General features: G+C 42.3%; 2 protein-coding genes and 1 non-coding gene across 7 annotated transcripts in view; 1 reads left to right on the top strand and 2 right to left on the bottom strand.

Moving 5' to 3' along the window:
• Window positions 1-20: 20 nt before the first annotated feature.
• Window positions 21-7,486, bottom strand: RPL5 (ribosomal protein L5). The gene is made up of 8 exons (XM_035537775.2): window positions 7,331-7,486; window positions 6,478-6,547; window positions 6,265-6,380; window positions 4,723-4,857; window positions 3,898-4,100; window positions 2,717-2,894; window positions 802-890; window positions 21-184 (listed from the first exon to the last, which is right to left on the bottom strand). The coding sequence occupies exons 1-8, from the start codon at window positions 7,331-7,333 to the stop codon at window positions 85-87; spliced, it is 894 nt and encodes a 297-aa protein (XP_035393668.1). The 5' UTR covers window positions 7,334-7,486; the 3' UTR covers window positions 21-84.
• On the bottom strand, window positions 3,071-3,165 carry LOC118243825 (small nucleolar RNA SNORD21). The gene has a single exon (XR_004777351.1). It is a non-coding gene; the product is annotated as a small nucleolar RNA SNORD21 (small nucleolar RNA).
• A 1,236-nt stretch (window positions 7,487-8,722) lies between the features above and the next one.
• EVI5 (ecotropic viral integration site 5) overlaps window positions 8,723-19,544 on the top strand; it is a 76,448-nt gene continuing 65,626 nt past the window's right edge. For 2 of the 5 annotated variants that reach the window (XM_035537783.2, XM_035537780.2), the window contains exons 1-2: window positions 8,723-8,888; window positions 19,239-19,468. In XM_035537783.2, the coding sequence (XP_035393676.1) occupies window positions 19,320-19,468 (149 nt within the window). In that variant the 5' untranslated portion in view covers window positions 8,723-8,888; window positions 19,239-19,319. Of the gene's footprint in view, window positions 8,889-9,290; window positions 9,311-19,238; window positions 19,469-19,544 lie in introns of those variants that run through there. The other 3 variants (XM_035537786.2, XM_035537782.2, XM_035537781.2) reach the window with 2 other exon arrangements.

Genomic DNA, 19,544 nt, shown 5'->3' with positions numbered 1-19,544 from the left:
AATAAGCCAGTCTTACACAGTTGCTTACTCAATAAATTTATTGCCACTTCTTCCAAAGCTTCATAGAAAATTGTGGAAGTTGTCTTAACTATCAGCTGCACGCTCCTGAGCCCTGAGGAAGCTAGCCTTCTTCTGAGCAACGCGGTCTTTCTTCTGGGCAAGGGACATCTTGGAACTGTTCACTCTGCAAGATAAACACAGCGTATGATATATCCAGAGCAGAAATACGCAAAAGGGTGGTCAAGAAAGCTGAAGCTGCAATTAAGAATTCTATGCTAGAATTTATTGCCACTTCTGTAACATGCTCTGTTTCTTAAGATACCGTTGCAGCACCACCAAAAGTATGCTAACAGTAAATTAAACTGTGCTTAATCAAAAAGCACAGTTAAGCTCCTGTAAGGACTAGACAGTAAGAAAGCCACTGTAGTATCTGTGCCTTAGTTTTTCTCCCAAATTCCCAAAAAATCCAAATAGTTTACTACTGACAACTTAGTCAGCCTGCCCTCTCCTGAATAGAGGTAGCCTTCCCTCTGAAAACACAAGGATGCTAAAATACACACTTAAGGAATGCCAGTTATTCAGGCCACAGGTATGGTCTACTACTTGATTTTTTTTTTTTTTACAGCTAATGGCTCTTAAATTTGTTATTCTTTCTGTTGAAAATAACTCCTGAACTTACACATAACTGGTTATATCTTAATCTGATCTAAAACACATGAGTTTTGACACAAGTGTCCTATAGATCACTATCTATTCCAACCCAACTAAAGTCTCTTTAACAGAAGTCATGTTCATGTTTACCTCTTTTTCTTGACTTCTCTCTTGGGTTTCTTTTCATGGACTGGATTATCCCGTATAGCAGCATGGGCTTTTTTGTACATTTCTTCCATCTTGGGGGGGAAAGAAAAAGTTGTTACTATTTTAGGATCATATCAAGAAATAACATACCCTTAGCAGAGATGGCACTACAAAAAGGTTTCATCACAATACAGCTTACAAGTTTGTGTGGTTCCCTTTACAGTATTTTCTTCACGCAGATCACTGTTACAACATACTGGAATCCCTGCCCATCGCTACGCTGTGATTTTGATTTAAATATCCAAAATGGCAGCTTGGACACAAAACCAAGGAACTATTTTTACCCCTGTTTTACAGATAGTGAATCAAGGATGTAGAGTAACTACATACTACTTACAAGTCCCATAACTACAGGCTAGCAGAGAAATGCTATTTCCTCTGAAGTCTCTTCCCTAGGGGCTAATTTCCCTGTATTTAAATTAAAAGGCAGTACAGAAAGTTACTCTACTTCCACCTAGAGTAAAATAATTCTCACTTTCTTATACAGTTAATTGCTCTGAAGACTTAGTGCTTACATTAAACCAAAATTACATAAATCCTTTCATCAGATGCACAGTCTTACCACTTCTCAGACCCTACCGTGGTACACATTACAAAGCTGCTTAGTAAAAGAGAAGGGAAGAAGTTGTGAGACTTGTTAGTTTGTAGCTGCTTTCACACAAGTCCCTGCATCATCCCTAAGAATGTTGTCATGTAGCTTGTCAAATAGCAGCAACAAATACATTAGAAGAGGTTACCCCAAAGCAGTCATTTCTGAGAGCTCACATGGCATGAGAACATACAGAACTCCAGGTACCAGGTTGTTGTGCCTAAGTTATTATTCTCTAACATGTAAGACAGGAGCATGGAAGTGAGCTGTTCAGTTACACAGATCAGAAGACCCTAGCCTCTCTGTCCCAAAGACAACTATGGCTCTATAAAGGCATTGATATGCTGATGATTAATTACAACCAGACCCCAGCTGTGAAAAGATTATCTAGATTAACACTGTTTAGTAATGTAAATAGTTTCATTTTTTTAAGTAAAGATTACATAGCATTACATTACATACATTAGCAGATTGGTTAAGTTAGCAGAAAAAACAGAAGAACCTACAGTAATAAAAGGTATAAAGAATGAAGGTAGCTTTTCATAGCCTAGAAAAGGGACATCAGAACGTTTGTTTCACTTGTCAAGAGTGCAACCAAAGGAAACCAAGAATATTACAGGCAGCAGACAAGCCCTCTGAAAGACATTTAATAGTTGAAACAAGCAAAAGAAGCACTGTGGTAATTCCACAAATCTTTCTGTGTTTTGTGCAATATATTCAGAAATGGAAAGTTGTACTGAAATAAGATATACAATACTCAGAATATACTTCACCAGATGCTAGCTTCTGCAACAGAACTAGCTTGGGCTTCTCTGTATTTGCCACAGGCCTACAGCTACCTATAGTCACACACCATAAAAAAGATGTGATATAGAGCACATCTTCAGTTACCCCAGCTGCAGAAACGACAGGCTGCAGTGCAGGATTAGGAATGATTGGGTAGCCAAGCATAGAAACTGTTGATTTAATTTCTGTATCAGGAAAAAGGTATGTGGTCTATCTTAGGATGCAGTCCTATAAGCTTGTATTTTTAAGCAGAATGCTAAGCTCCAAAGAATGAAAAATCACTTTCCTTTCAAAAGACCTACTATATACTACAGATCCCTTAATAAGGGGAAAACATGTATTTTTTTTTTTACATGGAGAACACGTAACATAAACCACATTCCTATTTTACATTATCAAGCTTTTTTGCATTACTGAGCATGCCCTACACAAGACTTATCAGCATCTCTACTAGTGTGCAAGAGCCAAAAAGACAGATCTTACCCCATCAGGTGTTACATTGTTCTTTATGTATTGGGAGAATTGCTTTTTGTAAGCATCTTCATCCTCCTCCATCAGGTAACGCATATAATCTGCAACATTTTGGCCCATGATATGCTTGCGGTGAACCTCTGCATTGAATTCTTTGCTTTCTGAGTCATAACCAGGGAAACGCTTGGTACTGTGAAAGAGCAGTTACATTCAGAGTAAGACATACTGCCAAATGCTCTGATTCAGAGGCAAGCTTCCACAAAGAAATAACTGTTGGATCAGATTCTGCTATAGATAACTAAGGGATAGGACCCTCTACTTAAAAATGGAAAGATAAAGAAAATGAAGAAACAGAAGTTCATCTCAGCTGCCATCAGTCCCGTCTTGAAACAATGCAGTACATCATATACACACCATGGACCAATTACAGAGTGCTCAGTCACGGGGTATCATCATGTAGCAGCCAAGTTAAAAAAAATCAAGAATTAGTCAAGAATAACAGGACAGCATGAGAGGGAGTAGGAAAATGCGCAACAGATTTCTGAATTGTTTTCCCCACTGCTGCTGTCAGAAAGAAGCAGTCAACTGTATTATTAGTGTTAGGTAACACTACCAAAAAATCTTGATTTTGTCACTCATAGCTTCTGAAAGGAATTACCAAAACTTCAACGTGGAAATTTTAAGTGCAGGTGGACCACTCAGACCTACTACTGTCTTGACAACTGTGGGAAAAACTAATGGTTGTTTTGCATCTGGTATGATGTACCACTGCAAAATTAATACCTACATGCAATTTGCTTAAGACTTGAAAAAACAAACACTAAAGAATATTTATGGATGTGCATTCTGCATATAAGGATGCACATATCATCCAGTACATATGGGTGTACTGGATGATTTCAAGCAAAAGCAAGAAGGTGGCTCTTTAGTTCCTAATTTATACATTAATTTATATAATTTAATAGAATCTCTTGATAGTCACAAGATTCATGCAAGTTCTATCAGAATTGCACCAATAGATTAAAAAACAACCAACCAAATAAGAAAGAACTACCCCAGAACCTACACTAAAATAATAATTACCAGGTTATAACAAAACTATTTCAGCACAAAAATGACAGTATATTTAGACTGTCATACACAGAAATATCTCAGGTAATTCTAAAGGGATTTTTCCAGACAGACTAGATTACCTGTGAGGGATGGAGAGACCACCATCCACTGCACCCTTCAGAGCACCAAAAACTTTGTTCCCAGTAGTAGTTCTGGCAAGACCTGCATCAAGGTAGCATGTGAAAGCACCAGGCTTTCCATCCACACTTTCCACATTGTATTCATCACCAGTCACTTCAACTAGGCCTTCATAGATCTTATCAAGGCCAAATTTATTCAGAAGCTGTGGGAAAGGAAAAAAAAAAAAAAAAAAAGAAAAAAGCACATCTGAAAAGTCTGACCATTTACTGACAAAATTAAGAATCACCATCAGTTTAAAACACAAATTTGTAGTAGAATCTCCATGCTTTCAACCAATTTATTTATCAAAATGTGTACTCCATACTAGTAACAAAGCTTATAAATAACCATCATGGTAAGCATGCCTGTTATATTTCAATTTCTTGTTCCAACTGGTATGCCAGGAAACTCGAAACTTGTTCACATGCTCATATGGAAAATGGATAAACGGGGCTTACACACGTCTGAACTCTTAAAGGTACATTTCTTTACATTTTTATCCTGACTCCCTCCCTCCAACAAACTTAAGTGCTGAGACTTAAAAGTTGGCTGCTGGGCTTGAAATTGGATGTTGTCATACTTCTCACTGTGATTTGACAGTCACAAGAGGCCATCAAATCTATACAGTAAAGAGGAAAAGTTAGAATTTAGAGAAGCCCGCAGGATCTAGTATCTATACTAACTCACCACTTAAGAAAGTAGGCTTTCCCTAAGTAGGCTTTCCTTTTTGAAAGAAAACCAGAAAAAAGGAACAGCTACTTCCATACCATTTGTCAGATACTTACCCTGCGTGCCAAAAGCAGACCTGTGCAGTATGCTGCTGCATAATTAGTCAGGCCAACCTTCACACCGTATTTTGGCAGCTCATGGGCGTAAGCAGCACAGACAATCATGTCGCCTTCGATCCTAGCATAGGCAATCTGACAGCAAAAAAAAAAAAGTTAGTTTTCTCATTGTAATGCTGGGTTTAATTTACTATTACTTTGACATCTACTTAAGCCAATAGGAATTCTGTATAGAAACGTCCAGCAAACTGCCAACCAAGCTCACGAGCTTTTGCTTCATTTTTCTTTTCAAAAATTTTTTACAGCCTAATTAAATCCTCAGTTACAGAAGCTAAGAATTCAAATCCATATTAGGGCAGAGAAAGTAGATGACAGCAACCACTTTCTTTCATTTCTTCACATACATCAAGAAGCCAGGAAACTGCCTACAAAAGCAACCTTTCAAATAATTATTACATACGTAGATGGATTCTGTCCTGCTTTCTGCAGGTAGCTCTCATATAACACGGCACGTAAATCACCTTAGAAAAATGCAAAAGCACTTAGAGTTTGTGAGGACAGTGTTACTTTATGGAGTGATTTTATTAATGGATCTGAGATCTTCACAATCTCAGGGGTCTCCTGTGAGACAGCAGTAATATCAGATTTGTTTCTACTGTTTCTTTCACATATAGAACCTTCTCCCTTTGACTCCCACATCTCCTCCACACCTAAAAGTTGCCCCCTCTTTCCAGGTTTTCCACATACTGGAAAGGCATTATCTGTCAGATGTAAGTGCCTGCCACCACCACTTCTTGTTTTGAATTTCAGAGATAAAGTAACCTCGCCAAGGTCATACAGTTTAGTCTGAACTCATTAAAACTGGTACTCTTTACCATTCTCTAGAGATAACTACTCAATGAGGAAACAACAAGCACTTCTAGCTTTTTTAAGCTTTACACATATTCATGATAGAACAGGCCTAAGTTTTTAGCTTCAAAACGTTCTGAAAATAAACCAAGAAAGTGAACTACAGTGATAAACTGCATTACACAACACAAGACAAAACTTAATAACCATGAAAAAGTGGCTATTTTTATTTGTCAGTCTCCTTTAATCTTACAGGAAAACTCTCGTAAAGCTTATCTGCTTCCTACGATCCACACTAACATCACAGTGAAGACCTCCTGGAAGTGAGGTCACCTTTATAAATAACGTAACAGTAAATGCAGGTTGACCCGTCCCACAGGCAGTTCTGTTGTCTCCAATCAAGCACAAAAGCCTCTCTTTTCAAAGGACTAAGTTTTAAGCCAGCAGAAAAGATGGGGAAGTTTTCCCGTCCCTAACCTTGTTTTAGAACACCAGCAAAATTACTTTCGTGAATATGGATTATTACCAAAATTGTGTCAACTTTAAAGACTGTTTTTTCTCCCCGAAGCCAAGCAACAATATACAAACTGCTCAGGACAAAACCCAACAAACAGCTGCCTCAGCCATCCATCCCCCTTTCCATTTACTACATTTCAAGGTTGATAAGTAAGTGACAAGCACCACAAACCTTACCTGGCAAATGATGTCTCTGTTGGTAACACGCACAATCATCCTATATTTAGGGGTGTTGTACTTGTTTTTATCCTGAATTACTAAACGCTTACGAGCATAGTAATCAGTTTTTCCCTCTGAAAAACAGCAGTTATAGGCGTGAGAATGTGTGTTAAGAAATAGCATTATTTGTCAATGTCATTTAATTAAGTGATACAGGGAAGTTAACTATACCTCTCCTTCTCCTGAATTTTACTTGGTATCTCTTGAAGTAGGCCTTATTCTTGACAACTTTCACAAACCCCTTGAATAAGAAATATAAATAGATGTTATTAACATGTAACCATGTAAGCCAAGGCCATTTAAAATGAATTAATTCTGCTTAGAATAAAACAGCGATCGATCTGCAATAAAGTAACAGGTCATCTTACAGCTAAGCTGAGAGTCATCTCAAAAAAAAAACCAAAAACACACAAACACGAAAACCAAAAACACACAAAAAAAACAGAATTCGTATCCTTCACAGCAACTTCTCTTCTCCTGAAACCACATGAAGTCAGGGGCAAACCAGACATTACAGTCGATAACTACACGTTTGTCTGCACAGACTGAAGCAGTAAGGTCACTCCCACTAAGCTTATTTTCCTGGAGAGCTCTCCAGCAGCACCGCCTTCTCCTCTAATCCTCAGCTACCGAACGACAGCAGCACAGACGAAAAGGGAAAAAAAAACGGCGTCCGGCCGGGCGCTGCCCGGCACCTGCCAGGTTTCAGCGCGGAGACCCCGCGGCAGGGTCGGGGGCAGCCCCCCGGGCGCCTGCGGTCTCCCCTCGGCCCGGGGGGGCTCCGTCCCCGCCGCCGCCCCCCGCCCCCGCCCGGCGCCAACCCCGCTCTCTCCCGCCGCCGCCCGCCGGAGGCCGGGCCGGGCCGGGCCCGGCCGAGCCGCCCCGGCAGCCATTGCCACGTTGGAGCCGGCGGCGGGCCGGGGCCCATCGGGCTCCATCCGGGCGGGCCGGGCGGCGCGGCGGGCAGCGAGCGGCGGGACCGAGTCCCCCCCCACCGCGCAGTTGCCGCGGGGCCGGTACCGACCATCGTGCCAGGTACTGTCCGGTCTAGGCCTAGGCCGGGGCCCGCTCCGCACAACGCCTGCAGCCAGCAGCAGGGGGGAAAAGGCCGCGCCCACCGCGCAGCCGCAGCTCCACGGCGGCACGGCTCTGCTCGGCTCGGCCGCCCCCCGGCGGAGCGGAGGAGCCATCGCGTCGCGCCCCGCGGCGCGGCCTCTGGGTGAGTGGAAGCCCGGAGCGGAGGCCGGGTAGTCCTTCGAAGCGATGGCTTCGTCCTTAAAAGCTGAAATGCGGGGGGGTGTCAGTACCCTCGGCTTCCTTGGGGGAGTTCTCGCGGTTGGTTGAACAGTAAATACCTGAAGCCAACCCAGCCCCGATAGAATGCAATTCCTAAGCTGGAGCTGCTCGGAGCGATCGGTATCTGATTAAATAAATCGAGAGCACGGTGCAGCTGCTGCTGCGCGTGTACGCGGGGACACACAGGTCGAGTGCTACCGCATCGCTTGGTGTTATTGGAGAGAAGCACGCAAAGCCAGCACCTCTGTACCTGACACATTTGTCCACCTAGCCACTTTACAAATGATAAACCAAACCAGTAATTTTTATTCACAGAACAATATTTTTAAAAGTCATGCATTTGCTATAAGTAACCACAGGAGAATGAAAGAAAGAAGAAATCTCCAGGGTCAGCCAAGCACCAGTGTGATTCCACACCGCTAGCTTCAGAAGTTACCGAACTAAGCCTGGATTTTGAAAAGCTGAGGTTTCTACCTACTCTTTCAGTTTTTACATAAAAGCAACCCTCGCTGAGCATGGCATCTTGTCTGCTCCCCACCACACAACCACCTGCCTGCTGATGAGGCTACCACTGGGCAATGGCTCCCCTGGATGTGGAAGGCCCGATGGTGACAGCAGGGCACACCTGGCCCACTGGGTCCCGGTGGTGAACACGACCAGCAGAGCTGAGCACGGTCCCAACCAGCCCCTAACCCACACCTCCACCCTGCAGGCTGCCCCACACCTGGGCTCGTTACCGCGCCAAGCCGCTTACAAATTCAGGGCCAATTTCCCCCACACCTCAGGAGCAATGTTTGCTGGAATGAGAGCTACTATCCACAGAGGCTCTGAATCCCTTGAGGTAAAAACTAAGGGTTTGGGTGTTATAGTGAAATATTTGTTATTGGTAACGTTTGTTATCAGAAAGGTAAGCATATTTGTACGTTCTTTGCTTCCCCCTCCCAGTTCCAGGTGTGCGTATGCGGTGTTCCTCCAGACACCAGCCCAGGGGAGCAGGGCTCCCCCCGGCCCTGTGGAGCCCAGGTTCCAGGGGCCGGGCCGGCGGAGGCCGCTGCCGGGCCCGGCGCTGCGGAGCTGCCCCAAGCGGCGGCGGCTGCGCGCGGAATGCGCCTGCGCCCTGCCGGCAGGGACGTGGCCCGGCTGCCGCGGCCGGCGGAGCGCGGGGAGCCGCCGGGAGCAGCAGGCGGCGGGCCGGGAGGCGGGCGGGGAGTGGGTCCGCGGAGGTCGTCGCCCCGCGCCGGGCCCGCCGATGCCCGCACCTCCCCGCCGCGGGCAACGCTTCCAAGGTGAGGCGCGGCCGGGGCGGGCTGAGGGGCCGGGGGCGGTGCGCGGCGGCCGGGCCGCAGCGGCCGGGACCGGGGTGCTGCGGCGGGGCCGAGCCGAACCGAGCAGGCCGGGGCCGGGGGGCTCTCCTGAGGCGGTTGTGTGTGTGTGTGAGGGGGCTGCGGGCGTGCGGAGCGTGGCTCGGCCCCGGGGGCGGCGGCAGGGGGCAGCTCCCGCGTGCGGGGCGTGTTAACGGGTTTGTTTTGCGGGAGAGGGGGGCTCGTATTATTATTATTTTATTATTATATTATTATTGTTATTGGGGTACTGTTAAACCCGGAGCTTCTGGACATTTCATTTTTGAGATGCAATTTTCAACCGCTGCTTCGGAGGTCTCGCTAGCACCTCCTGCCCGCATCTGCGTAACCAAGATTATATAATAAGGGTAAGGAGTCAAGTGTTTCGGCCACTCACTGTTCATGGCAGCTCTAATGCCCCGGGTTTTCATGCGGTTACGTCGGATTTCTGATGGTTTTCTGCCTTGCTGACCAGAGAGCAATTGCATGCCAGCTTCACGTCTGCTGTAACGCTTTGAATTCCCAACCCCAACATGAGCCAGTATTAACACTGACCGTGTTAAAACAGTCTCAAATCATCCTGGCACAGCTTCTTTTCAAGATTATCTAGAAAAGATGTAGGATGGAGTCACGTCCATATGGAGAAGAACTGACAATGTTCAGTTCTACTTTTCTCCAAAAGTAATTGAGAAAATACTCAAAGATGTTTTTTTCCACCCAAAAAACCTTTTTTTCTTGCATGCACTTTATGTGGCTGAAAGGGAAGGTAACAGTATCTTGTTTTTTTTTTTTTTTTTTTTAGGTAGCTGTTTTGTATAAATATCTTTTTACTTCTGTAACCTTCTAACCTGCAGTTTCTGCTTTGATCATGGCTGTACAGCTCTACATTTACACAACTGTATATTGAGATCTAAGGCAGATTTTGAAATATTTAGATATAAATCCTATTTCAAGTAAGGGTTGGGAGAGGAAATAAATGGTAGTGAAAGAGGGACATGATCAGGCGGAAAGCACAGGGTATTATGAATCAGCATTGCCTGAATTTGATTAAACTCAGATGAGAGCAGCTGTTGAGTGGGTCCCTGAAGGTCCACCCAGCCCAGTAGTGCCTCTGAGAGCAGCAGATGTTTGGAGAAAATGACTAAACACAAGAATCCTAATTCCTTCCTATTTCTCCTCCTAGCTTCCAGCATGCTGAAGTCTAGATACTTCCTGGGGTAGAGTTTAGGGACTTGGGTTTCATCGCGTTTTTCACTGCCCTCCATACGTTTTTATTCTGTAGCTTTGTCTGATAGTTTTTGAACAAATAAGCAAGAGATGGCTGGAGAGTGGAAATGTTCGTGGAAAGGAATGGGTGGGAGAAAAGCCTTTCAAAGTTGACAGGAGGAGTGGGGGAAAGTGATATGCCTAAACAGTTGCTGTCAGTTTGGTCTCTGGGTAAGACTGATAATAAATGGAGGAGTATTTAAAAAAAAAAAAAAGTCCCTTGTCAGTGAATTTTGAAAAACAGTTTTTACCTTGCTAATTCAAGGTTCCATTACCACAGTGTAAAAGAATAAAAGCTATCTTGGGCTATGCCTAGATAGTACTAAATGTTTAAATTTTCTTGCTCCTTCTGATATATTAACTTGTAACAAGGTTTTTTTAATGCCTAAGGAAGAGTCCTAGTAGAATTTAATATTTTAGTTACCATTTTGTCAAAGGCATAGTTAAAAAGAAAAACCCTTTCAGCTGATAGTCTGGGAAGATGAACAATAAAGAAAATCCTGACTGAATGTTCTTTTCTCGATCAACTTCTGCTTGCCTTCATTACACACTCTGAATTTTTTTTTCCAAGACATGACTACATTTTTTTTATATCTATAAAAGCAAATAGTAAATATTATAGTTGCTTAGAACTTTGAGTTGTTAGATGTGTTCTCTGAAGTTCTTGACTGTCACCTCAGTGTGTAGATGGCATGCTGAATTAAAACCCTGTGTCTTATCTACTGGTAAAAAAAACAGTATCATCTGTTGGTACATTTTTGATTAATTTAAATGGGGAATGCAGTCATGCTTTCATTATAGTCTAGTCTGCTTAACTGTCTACAGTTCAAGTGCATCCTTTTCTGCAGCAAGTAGTGATTGAAATAAAAGGGGGCTGGGGATTGGGCAGGAGGCTGGGTAGTAACGTAGGTGGACTTGCCTTGCTTTGTTCAGTTCACATTCAGCCATGACATGTTTTCGTTGAATGCACGTGTGCGCTTTAGCAAAAACTACGTGCTGGCAAGAGGCTTTAGTGAATCCTAGCTTGTCCTTGATTATTGCTAATTTGTTTAACTTCCTGTGAACTCTGGTAACTATCCAGTTAGCCTTGGGGTGGTGTTTTGGGGAGGGCCCAGGCAATGTCTGGTCTGCTATAGGATTCATGTAATGAAGAATGTGATCTCCTTTTGGTCACACTGACCGGGATCATATGGTGGTCATTGTGTTATTTCAGGCTGTATTAATGGTCAACTTTGGTGATTTTCTGTAAAAGTAGTCCTTCTGAGACCTGGTGAGGCAGTTCCAGTGTAGTTGGGGTTAAAGTACAGTGCTAGGGTTGGGCTTAGTTCTGGACTAAAAATAAGGTGGTGTCTGTGAATGACTGGGCATCTAATCTTTCTGTGTTGGCTTCCAACTTGGGAAACAGCCAAAAGGCACTACCACAAATCTTTATTTTTTGTATGAACAAATTTTACCTGTCTCCCTAATATAATGTTAAATACCTGCTTGACAACATCGTAACATGTTCTTGATCAATTGTTTTAAACATCGAAAGTGTAATTATTGCGGTGATATAGAACTCCGGTTCACCAGTATCTTATACTGTATTAACTCTGTTTTTTTATTTGGTTTCTTCAGAGTGGCAGATGGGCCCAGTCTTGTAATAGTGAGTTGCTGTTGTCAGAACTTCAGTGCACTTGTAACTAAGAGGATGTTATGAGAAGAGCTTACTGTTATTTTTATTAGAGTAAAACTATTGAGTGTCTTTTAAAATGGATGTAAAAAGACTAATAGCTAGCCAAAAACCATTCTGGATGTGTATTTTCCATATCACTATATAGGGTGATACTGTATAGGAGAACTCAACTTTAAATCTTTTTCACAGATTCTTGATGCATATGTAGTTTGAATGGCAGACTGCTTTCAGACATAGGGGAAAAAAAAGTTCCAACTTAAATGTTCTTTGAAACAGCAGAGCTAAAAACAACATTCATTAAGTAAAGTTATTTTTGTTGGATTTTGTTTTGCCTTGGAATGCCGGGACTTTGTGGATTTGGCTGAAGCTTTAGTGTTTCCCAGACATTTGGAAAAAGAATTGTGATTGATATTTCTAAAGACAAAATGAGGATGCAAGTTAAAGTTCCATAAGACACTTACAGACCATGATATAGACTTGGGAGTTTTATTTCTTTTTTTTTTTTTTTGTACAGATCTTTACAAAAGAAGTGAATAGGCATTTATTTCTAAACAGAAGCATAAGACTCAGTGGTTAAACAACCAAAATAACTGTTTTCATTTGGCTATGAGTAACGTAATTTCTCTGAAGAGCAGGCTTCTTTTTCTCTTATCACTAACTGGGGGAAAAACTTTCATTTAAGTGGCGTGTTCAAAAAAAACTGCAGGAGTGCTGCTACAGACTTCAGTGGCATGGAGGAAGACACTACAACAATAAAAAGCTGCTTGCTTTGAGTTATACTGTAAATGTTTGTGAAGACAAGTCATGGATATCCAAAGTAAATTGGTGGGCAAAGTTAAATACTACAGCAAGGCTATGGATGCTGGCATGGATCATGTTACTAGAAACAGGGTACTGATGTATGTCCTTCTATTCAAATCTGCTGGGCTTACTGTGGATAGCTTAGACAACTTCCTGAAACTGGAAGTTACTAAATTGGTTGTGCTTTTCACTTCTAAAAGTTTTACCTTTTCTTATACTCTGTCAGCAGCAGCAGGCTGTGATGAACTTGTAGCTTGCAAGTAAGGGTGGTTACTGGTCAGTCACTTGGGAATTGACTTACGTGTTTGAATGTGAGTGTAACTGATAGGAAGTTGATTAATTTTAGTTGATTAATTAAAGGAAATAAGTATCCTGAGGGGAGGGTCTTGCCAGTCTTTGTCATCTAATTTGTTTTAAATTCTAGTAAGTAAGTAATAAAACTGTAAACTTTACCATGTTCTGTAAGGCCGTGCCTGTGTTCTCCATCATCTCGCTTCACGCAACCCTTGGGAAAGGGGACCGTGCACAGCCATGTAAAAGGGAGATAAGCATTTCAGTTCTAGCTTGTGGATTGTGATGTATGTCACAATTAAACAAGGAGAATTAAACCTAGAAAACAGGCTGCCAGTATATAGAAATGTTGCATAGAATGGTGTATCTTTTATCTTGTCCAATATTTGATACTTTTAACTTACCAATTTAACTCCTTGTAAATCTTGTATACTTTAAAAGTAACATCAAAAGCATTGATCTTCATTGTGGCTCAGTGACTGTTTTAAAATGTAACTTAGTTGTTTCTGACTTCTGAAATATGGATCTAAGGCTTTTAGTAAATTTAAGTGCACTGATGTACTTTTGTTTATTTTCACCCTAATGTAGTTTAACAGCTAGTACTGGCACTGCTCCAGGAGAAAGTTGGCTGAAAGCAACATTAAAGGAACTAGATATTAAGGGATGAGTAGGAAAGTAAAATCTGTAGAAAGGCGCTTTCAGGATGAAGCATGTCTGTCCTTCAGGCTGTGCTATTTTTTTTGAAATGTGTTGATACTTGAACTCCAGTGAAATGGCTGACTTGCATTTTATTGAAAAACATTTCAAAGTCTTCCAATCTAGTGCATGAACAAACTGAATTTGCAGTTGTTCTTGATTTCAGCCGACTGATCTATGACTCTTCCTGTTTTGTTAGCCAACGGGACAGTCCTTCGAGGATAAGCATGTAGCTTGGCACTCAAAAGCACAAAGATGTTTTCCAAACTGAGGTCTAAAAGAACAAAGAAACAAAGGAAATTCCTTCAAGTTCCCCCATAAAGCTTTTACTGTAGTCCTTCAGTGCTTTCTTTCATAGATCTGAGGCATTGTTGTCCATCTTGTACTCAAGTGCCATATCTAGAATCTTTACCCCGTGAAAGAAGGCATGGATGGTTCCCTGAAGGTTGTTAGTGTTCATATGCCAGGCTTGAGAGAGAACTTGTTTGATAAAGGGTCATCTTTAGGTAGTGCTTGCAAAAGCACCTTGGTTTGACTTCTTAGCTGGTGTACTGGCCAGTACTTGAGAGACTGTAAACGACAGTGGTCTTCAGAGGTAATTAAAAACCTGGAGTTGTTTGTGGAAATAAACAGAGTTCAGTACAACTTTGGTTAATGATTGAAATATTATTTATATGAACTTTGACAATGGCTTCAACCTTTGGTGGGTCACTGCAACATTTTTAAGTACCTTCTCAAAACACCTTATATATTAGATTATGTTGTGAACTTGCAGCTTTGTTTCTAGATATTCTAGGCCCACCAAAGCCTGAAGACAACTTTAAAGAAAGTGTATTTATTAAGTGATACTACAGAGAGCTTCCTGCTAGCTTTAGATTTACACAGTCTAAAATGTTAGTCTGCTTGTTGTTTACATCAGAAAGGCATGGAGAGCTGGTGATTATCAAACGGAATGAAAGCTGGTGTATGCCAGCAGTGATATTCCTGACTGTTGGTAGGTGACATTACAAGAAAAACTCAGGCATATGAGAGTAAATCAGGACTTTCTCAGACTTAGGCTGAAACCAGTTAAATGAATTTCTTGTACAGAAGGTACAGATGAAGCTGATAGTGAAACCATGCTGGAGTCCTAAATTAGGATTTCAGATTGTCAGGAAGCATTATAACAAGCTGATTCACCAGCTGCATCTCCTGCATGTCGCTGTCTGAGTCAGTTTAGTTTATTCTTCAGCTATTAGAATGCTGTTACCTTTTGAAGCAAGCAGTAGACTGGGTTTATGGAATGCTATACAACTTGCTTGAAAACCATGTACACAACCACTTCCTTGTCTTTTTTTTTTTTTTTTAGGATCCCACCTCTTTCTCTTAGGGAGAGAAGAAAGGATAGAGAGATGTGAAATACATATAGTATACATATTAATGTTTGTATAAGGCTTGCAGTTACTTTTCCTTTGTGTGATAAGAATAGTTGAGAGAATAATTCAGGTAATTAAGATAATAAGATTTAATATATGCTGCTTCCAGGGAAGCACAGAATGCAGATATTAACTGAACTCAATGTCTACAGTGAATTATCTTTTTTGTCAATAAGTCTAAATCGATGTTGTTTTTCTTGAAAACAAATATTGTCTGTGTAGCAAATGTGATGGTAACATTTTGGGGCTTACAGTAGGGTGCTGCAGCATACGTCTGGGATTCTCAGGCAAAAATAATTAGATAATACATATGTGATGTGGGATGCTGCGGTCTACCTACACTGGCCTTACATAAAATATTAAATCTATTGTTCCACTGCAGTATTCATTTGGAATAACTCAAACCTAACACAGTATTGCACTGATCAGCAGCTGATTTAAGATACTAAACTTAAAGCTGAGATGCTGAGTTCATATATTTTAGTTGACATATGTAAAGTGCACATCTCACATACCTATACAGAGATCAATACAAATGTCTGTTACCTTTGCTGTAGCTTAAAGAAGCAGCCGTAGATCTGTGCCTTGCCTGGTGCTTGACCAGGTAGGTGAGCAGTGCTGGCTGTTTTCTCACTGGAACCTGCAGGGGGGTAGAAGGTCTTTAGTGGCTTAGCCATTGTTTGGTTTTGTTCCCCTCTGTCTCTTTAAAGATTGATCTTTTCAAACTCAAAATTCCTGCACTTAATTAGGAGGTATCTACCTGGTCTTAGGCAGGCAGATGCAAATGAGCTCTCCCTGTGCTCTTTGTCTGTTGGACGTAAGCTCTGTGGCAACCTGGGAGCAGCTGCACTGTTCCTCCGTCTTGGAGCCTCAATGACTCTGGTTTGGAGCAGAGTTGTCTGCTCAGTTTGGAGTGCTGCAAAGGGTGAAGTAGGCATGATCCTGCCTGCTGGTCTGCCAACCTGGCCTTCTTTGGTGGAAAGTGTCGGTGATCCTGCAAGCAGCGCTTGTGTTCCCAGTCTGGTTAATTAGCAGGCTCTTGAGGGAGACCCCTCTGGGAGAAGACGACGTGCTCCTAAAATGGACTGACACAGTGGTCTTGCTCATGTGAAATAATAGGTAGTGGTTTGATCAACGGTGCTCTTGGTTTGGTGTGTATCCCAGTTGTTGTTGGTTACCTCTTCAAATGTAACTTAAAGGCGATCGATGAAGCTGGTAAACTGCAGAGGTGCGCTGAGCAACCAATGCTGTCAGCTAGGGCCATCCTGCTGAAGCTGACTAGCTAAAGGGACAGAGCTTTCATGGCTGTGGTGAATAGAGTCTGGCTGTGGGTTGCATGTCTCGCTGCTGCCTCTGGTACCTGCTGCAGCACAGGAGGGCCCCAAGCAGAGCAGCGCCACGTGTTTGTGCTTCACTGGTAAGAAAAGGCAGAACAGAGTGGATGTAGCATAGGTGTAGTATGCCTTGTGAGAGGATGATGGCAAGGGCAGAAGTCCTGTTTCATGTTTGGCTAGATTTATTGCTGTGTTCCTGCTAAGATTTTGAACAGGCTGTGGAGTATCTGGCTGTCCATGGTATTGCTGCAAACAGCTGAGCACCCTTTGCCACGATAATAAAGAGTAGCAAATGGAAGGATGGTTGAAAATTGGCTACATCAATGATCCTCTGCGAAAGGGAGGCATGGCTGTAGGCCTATGGAAATACTGCTGGTTAAGTAATAATCAGCTTTTAAAAGAAATGTGTTTAGGAGAGTGAGGAGACTGGTGTTTTTCAACAGAAAACATCAAAGGTTTGACAGTACTGGCTTTTTTCAGTCTTTCCAGAATGTTGTGCTAAGCAACATGACATTTCTAAAGCAGAGAGGTGTTAAACAGTATGCTTACTGGTGTTTTTGCCATCCCTGACCCAGATATCCTGCAGCATCACATGTTCACAGCACCTGGAAAACTTGATCATTCCCAAGCATGCCTGTGTTGCAGAGTAAGCTTGGGTGGTACACTGAAGCATTAGGTTAGCAGATATCTCCATTCTGTTTAGGTTTGGATGTGTTTTGTTCTGACTAGCTGATCGAGGGGTAGAGACTTGCTGTGTGGACATCTGCTACTTGGGCTAACAGCGTATCTCATTACTGAAGCATTTTATTCTTGAGTTTCTTTGCCTAGCATGTTTTGGATTTCTAGTACGTTTTCAAGCAATATGTTTGATTCAGGGTGAGAGGAAAAAATGAAGAGAAAATTGCTGGGTAAATGTCTTACGGGGAGGATATTAGGGATATACTGTAGATAAGTAGGATGAGAAAGATGGAAGACAAATGAGGATAAGAAAGTTTTGGAGGTGAAGGCATGGTCTTTTAGACTATGAAAAAGTAGATGAAAGTGCATTTTGGTTTTTACGTCTTCTGATCACAGAAGACAGATTCCTGTAAATCACAGCTTCAGGGTATGTGATGCAATGAGTGAAGGCATGGTGTCTAGTTCTGGCTAATGCGTTTATGCCTTCTAAAGGATGTTTCTTCTACCTCTCACAAATACTTTGTACAACGATCTGGTGGTTGGAAGGCTTTTTTCTACCCTTGATTTGAGCTTGTGGGAATCAAATCTAATTTTTTGGCTGTGAGCGCTTTCATCTAATCAAAAAACAGTTTTGCCATCCCACACTTTAATGTAATATTTGAAAGGCAGTATGAAAAGGGGGGATTTATGATTTGGTATGATTTGCAAAGGTTCCTATTTCTCCATTTAAAACGGGCTGTCCATTAGCAGCTGCTGTGCTGAGATGGAGTTGCTTTTTCCAGTTGAAATTATGCTTTAATTGTATTCTGTTAGAGGACCTTGGGAAGCATTTTTTTTTTCCTGTTGTTCAAGGTCTTTATCTTAGCAAGTACTGTATAAGCTGTATTGAAGAATTGTGACAACCATTGAGCAATTCATTATTTTGAGGAAGTCAGAAGAGATCTAAATTAACAGTTGTCAGCAACACTGCTTCAGGAGAATTTCCTCTTCAACCTGGTTTTGTTTTTGAAAAGTTTGCTAGGCAACTCGCTCTTCTTTTCAGGTGTGTCTAGGTTGTCTCCAGTTGGGCTAGGACAGGAATCAGACCCTGGTTCATGCTGAGCTGGTGAATCAGTGTAGGTTAAAGTCTCTTGTGCCTTTGGTGGCTGAAGGAAGGTGTAGTGAGCGTTCATCAGAAAACATCTCCAGCAGCTGCTGCTCTTCCTTCTCTGTTGATCAGTGAAGAAATCAACAAAAGAACTGGTTAGGCTGGCTGTGTTACTGCTTAGTCCTTGACCAGCATTACTGCAGTCCATGTGCTGTTGTGATCAGCCCCTGCTAAGCAGAGGGACAGATGGATTCCCCTGGTGGCCAGCTCAGAGCTCCCTTCTGCTCCAGCTGCACCTCTCAAGAGTGCCCCTGACCCCTCTTGAGCCCCAGAATTGTCTGGGAGCTGGCAGTGGGGTTGGGCTCACAGACACTTGTTTGTGCAGGGATGACCTGATGAGAAAGTCAGGAAGCAGAAGAGCTGGCAGTGCAAGGCCTGATGGAAGGCAGTCAGGAGCAGTTGTGGATTAATGGGGTTAAATGCTTTGTGATTGTTTTCTGCAGATGCTAGAGGATCTTTTACTTTGTAATCTAGAAATGCGGTGTCTGCTCCTCTGCTCTGTCACTGTAGGGGGTTAATGAAGGGTAATGAAGCCAGGGTGGTTGGGGTATCTACACTGATACACTTTTGCTGCTTCAGTGCCCATCAGTGAAGTAGTTGACTGCTTCCTTATATATTTTTCTACATTTTTCTGTGCGGTTTTTAGTTTATTAAGATGTTTTAAAGCAAGCTTTTATTTCTATTCATTTTTGTAATGGAAAGTCTTAACTGATCTGCAGTATTTACTGCAAAAACCAGCTGTTGAACATAACATCACAAATTCCTCTATTTTTCTTTGTGTATTAGCAGCATACTTGCATGTCACTACTTCTGTACTATTTTATTGCTTTTGCTCCTTGTATTGCTTCTGACAGCTTAGAGTGTTTTGGAAAAGTAAATAATCCCAATATCAGTTTATGTATATTGTATCTTTTTTTCCTCTGTTCAGTGATAGCAGGTTGACTGAAAAGATGAAAAAACAACTGTTGCAACCTCTTCTTTTTGTCATCACAGGTGGCGACAGACAAGGTTGCAGGGAAGCTGAGCTCTACTCTCTCATGGGTGAAGAACACCGTATCGCACACCGTCAGTCAAATGGCCAGTCAGGTGGCAAGTCCATCTGCCTCCTTGCACACTACATCCTCCTCTACCACTCTGTCTACGCCTGCGTTATCGCCATCCTCACCAACACAACTGAGTCCAGACGACTTAGAATTACTGGCTAAACTTGAGGAACAGAACAGGTGAATGGAAAACACCTTGGTCTTCAGGATATACTAATTTAGACTAAAATTGGGTTGTTGCAGTTCCAGCAGACTC

Source organism: Cygnus atratus, chromosome 8 (genome assembly GCF_013377495.2).
Source record: "Cygnus atratus isolate AKBS03 ecotype Queensland, Australia chromosome 8, CAtr_DNAZoo_HiC_assembly, whole genome shotgun sequence".
In the NCBI taxonomy this organism is placed as follows: domain Eukaryota; kingdom Metazoa; phylum Chordata; class Aves; order Anseriformes; family Anatidae; genus Cygnus; species Cygnus atratus.
Note: the sequence above shows the minus strand (reverse complement) of the source record. Positions and strands in the feature narration are given on the sequence as shown.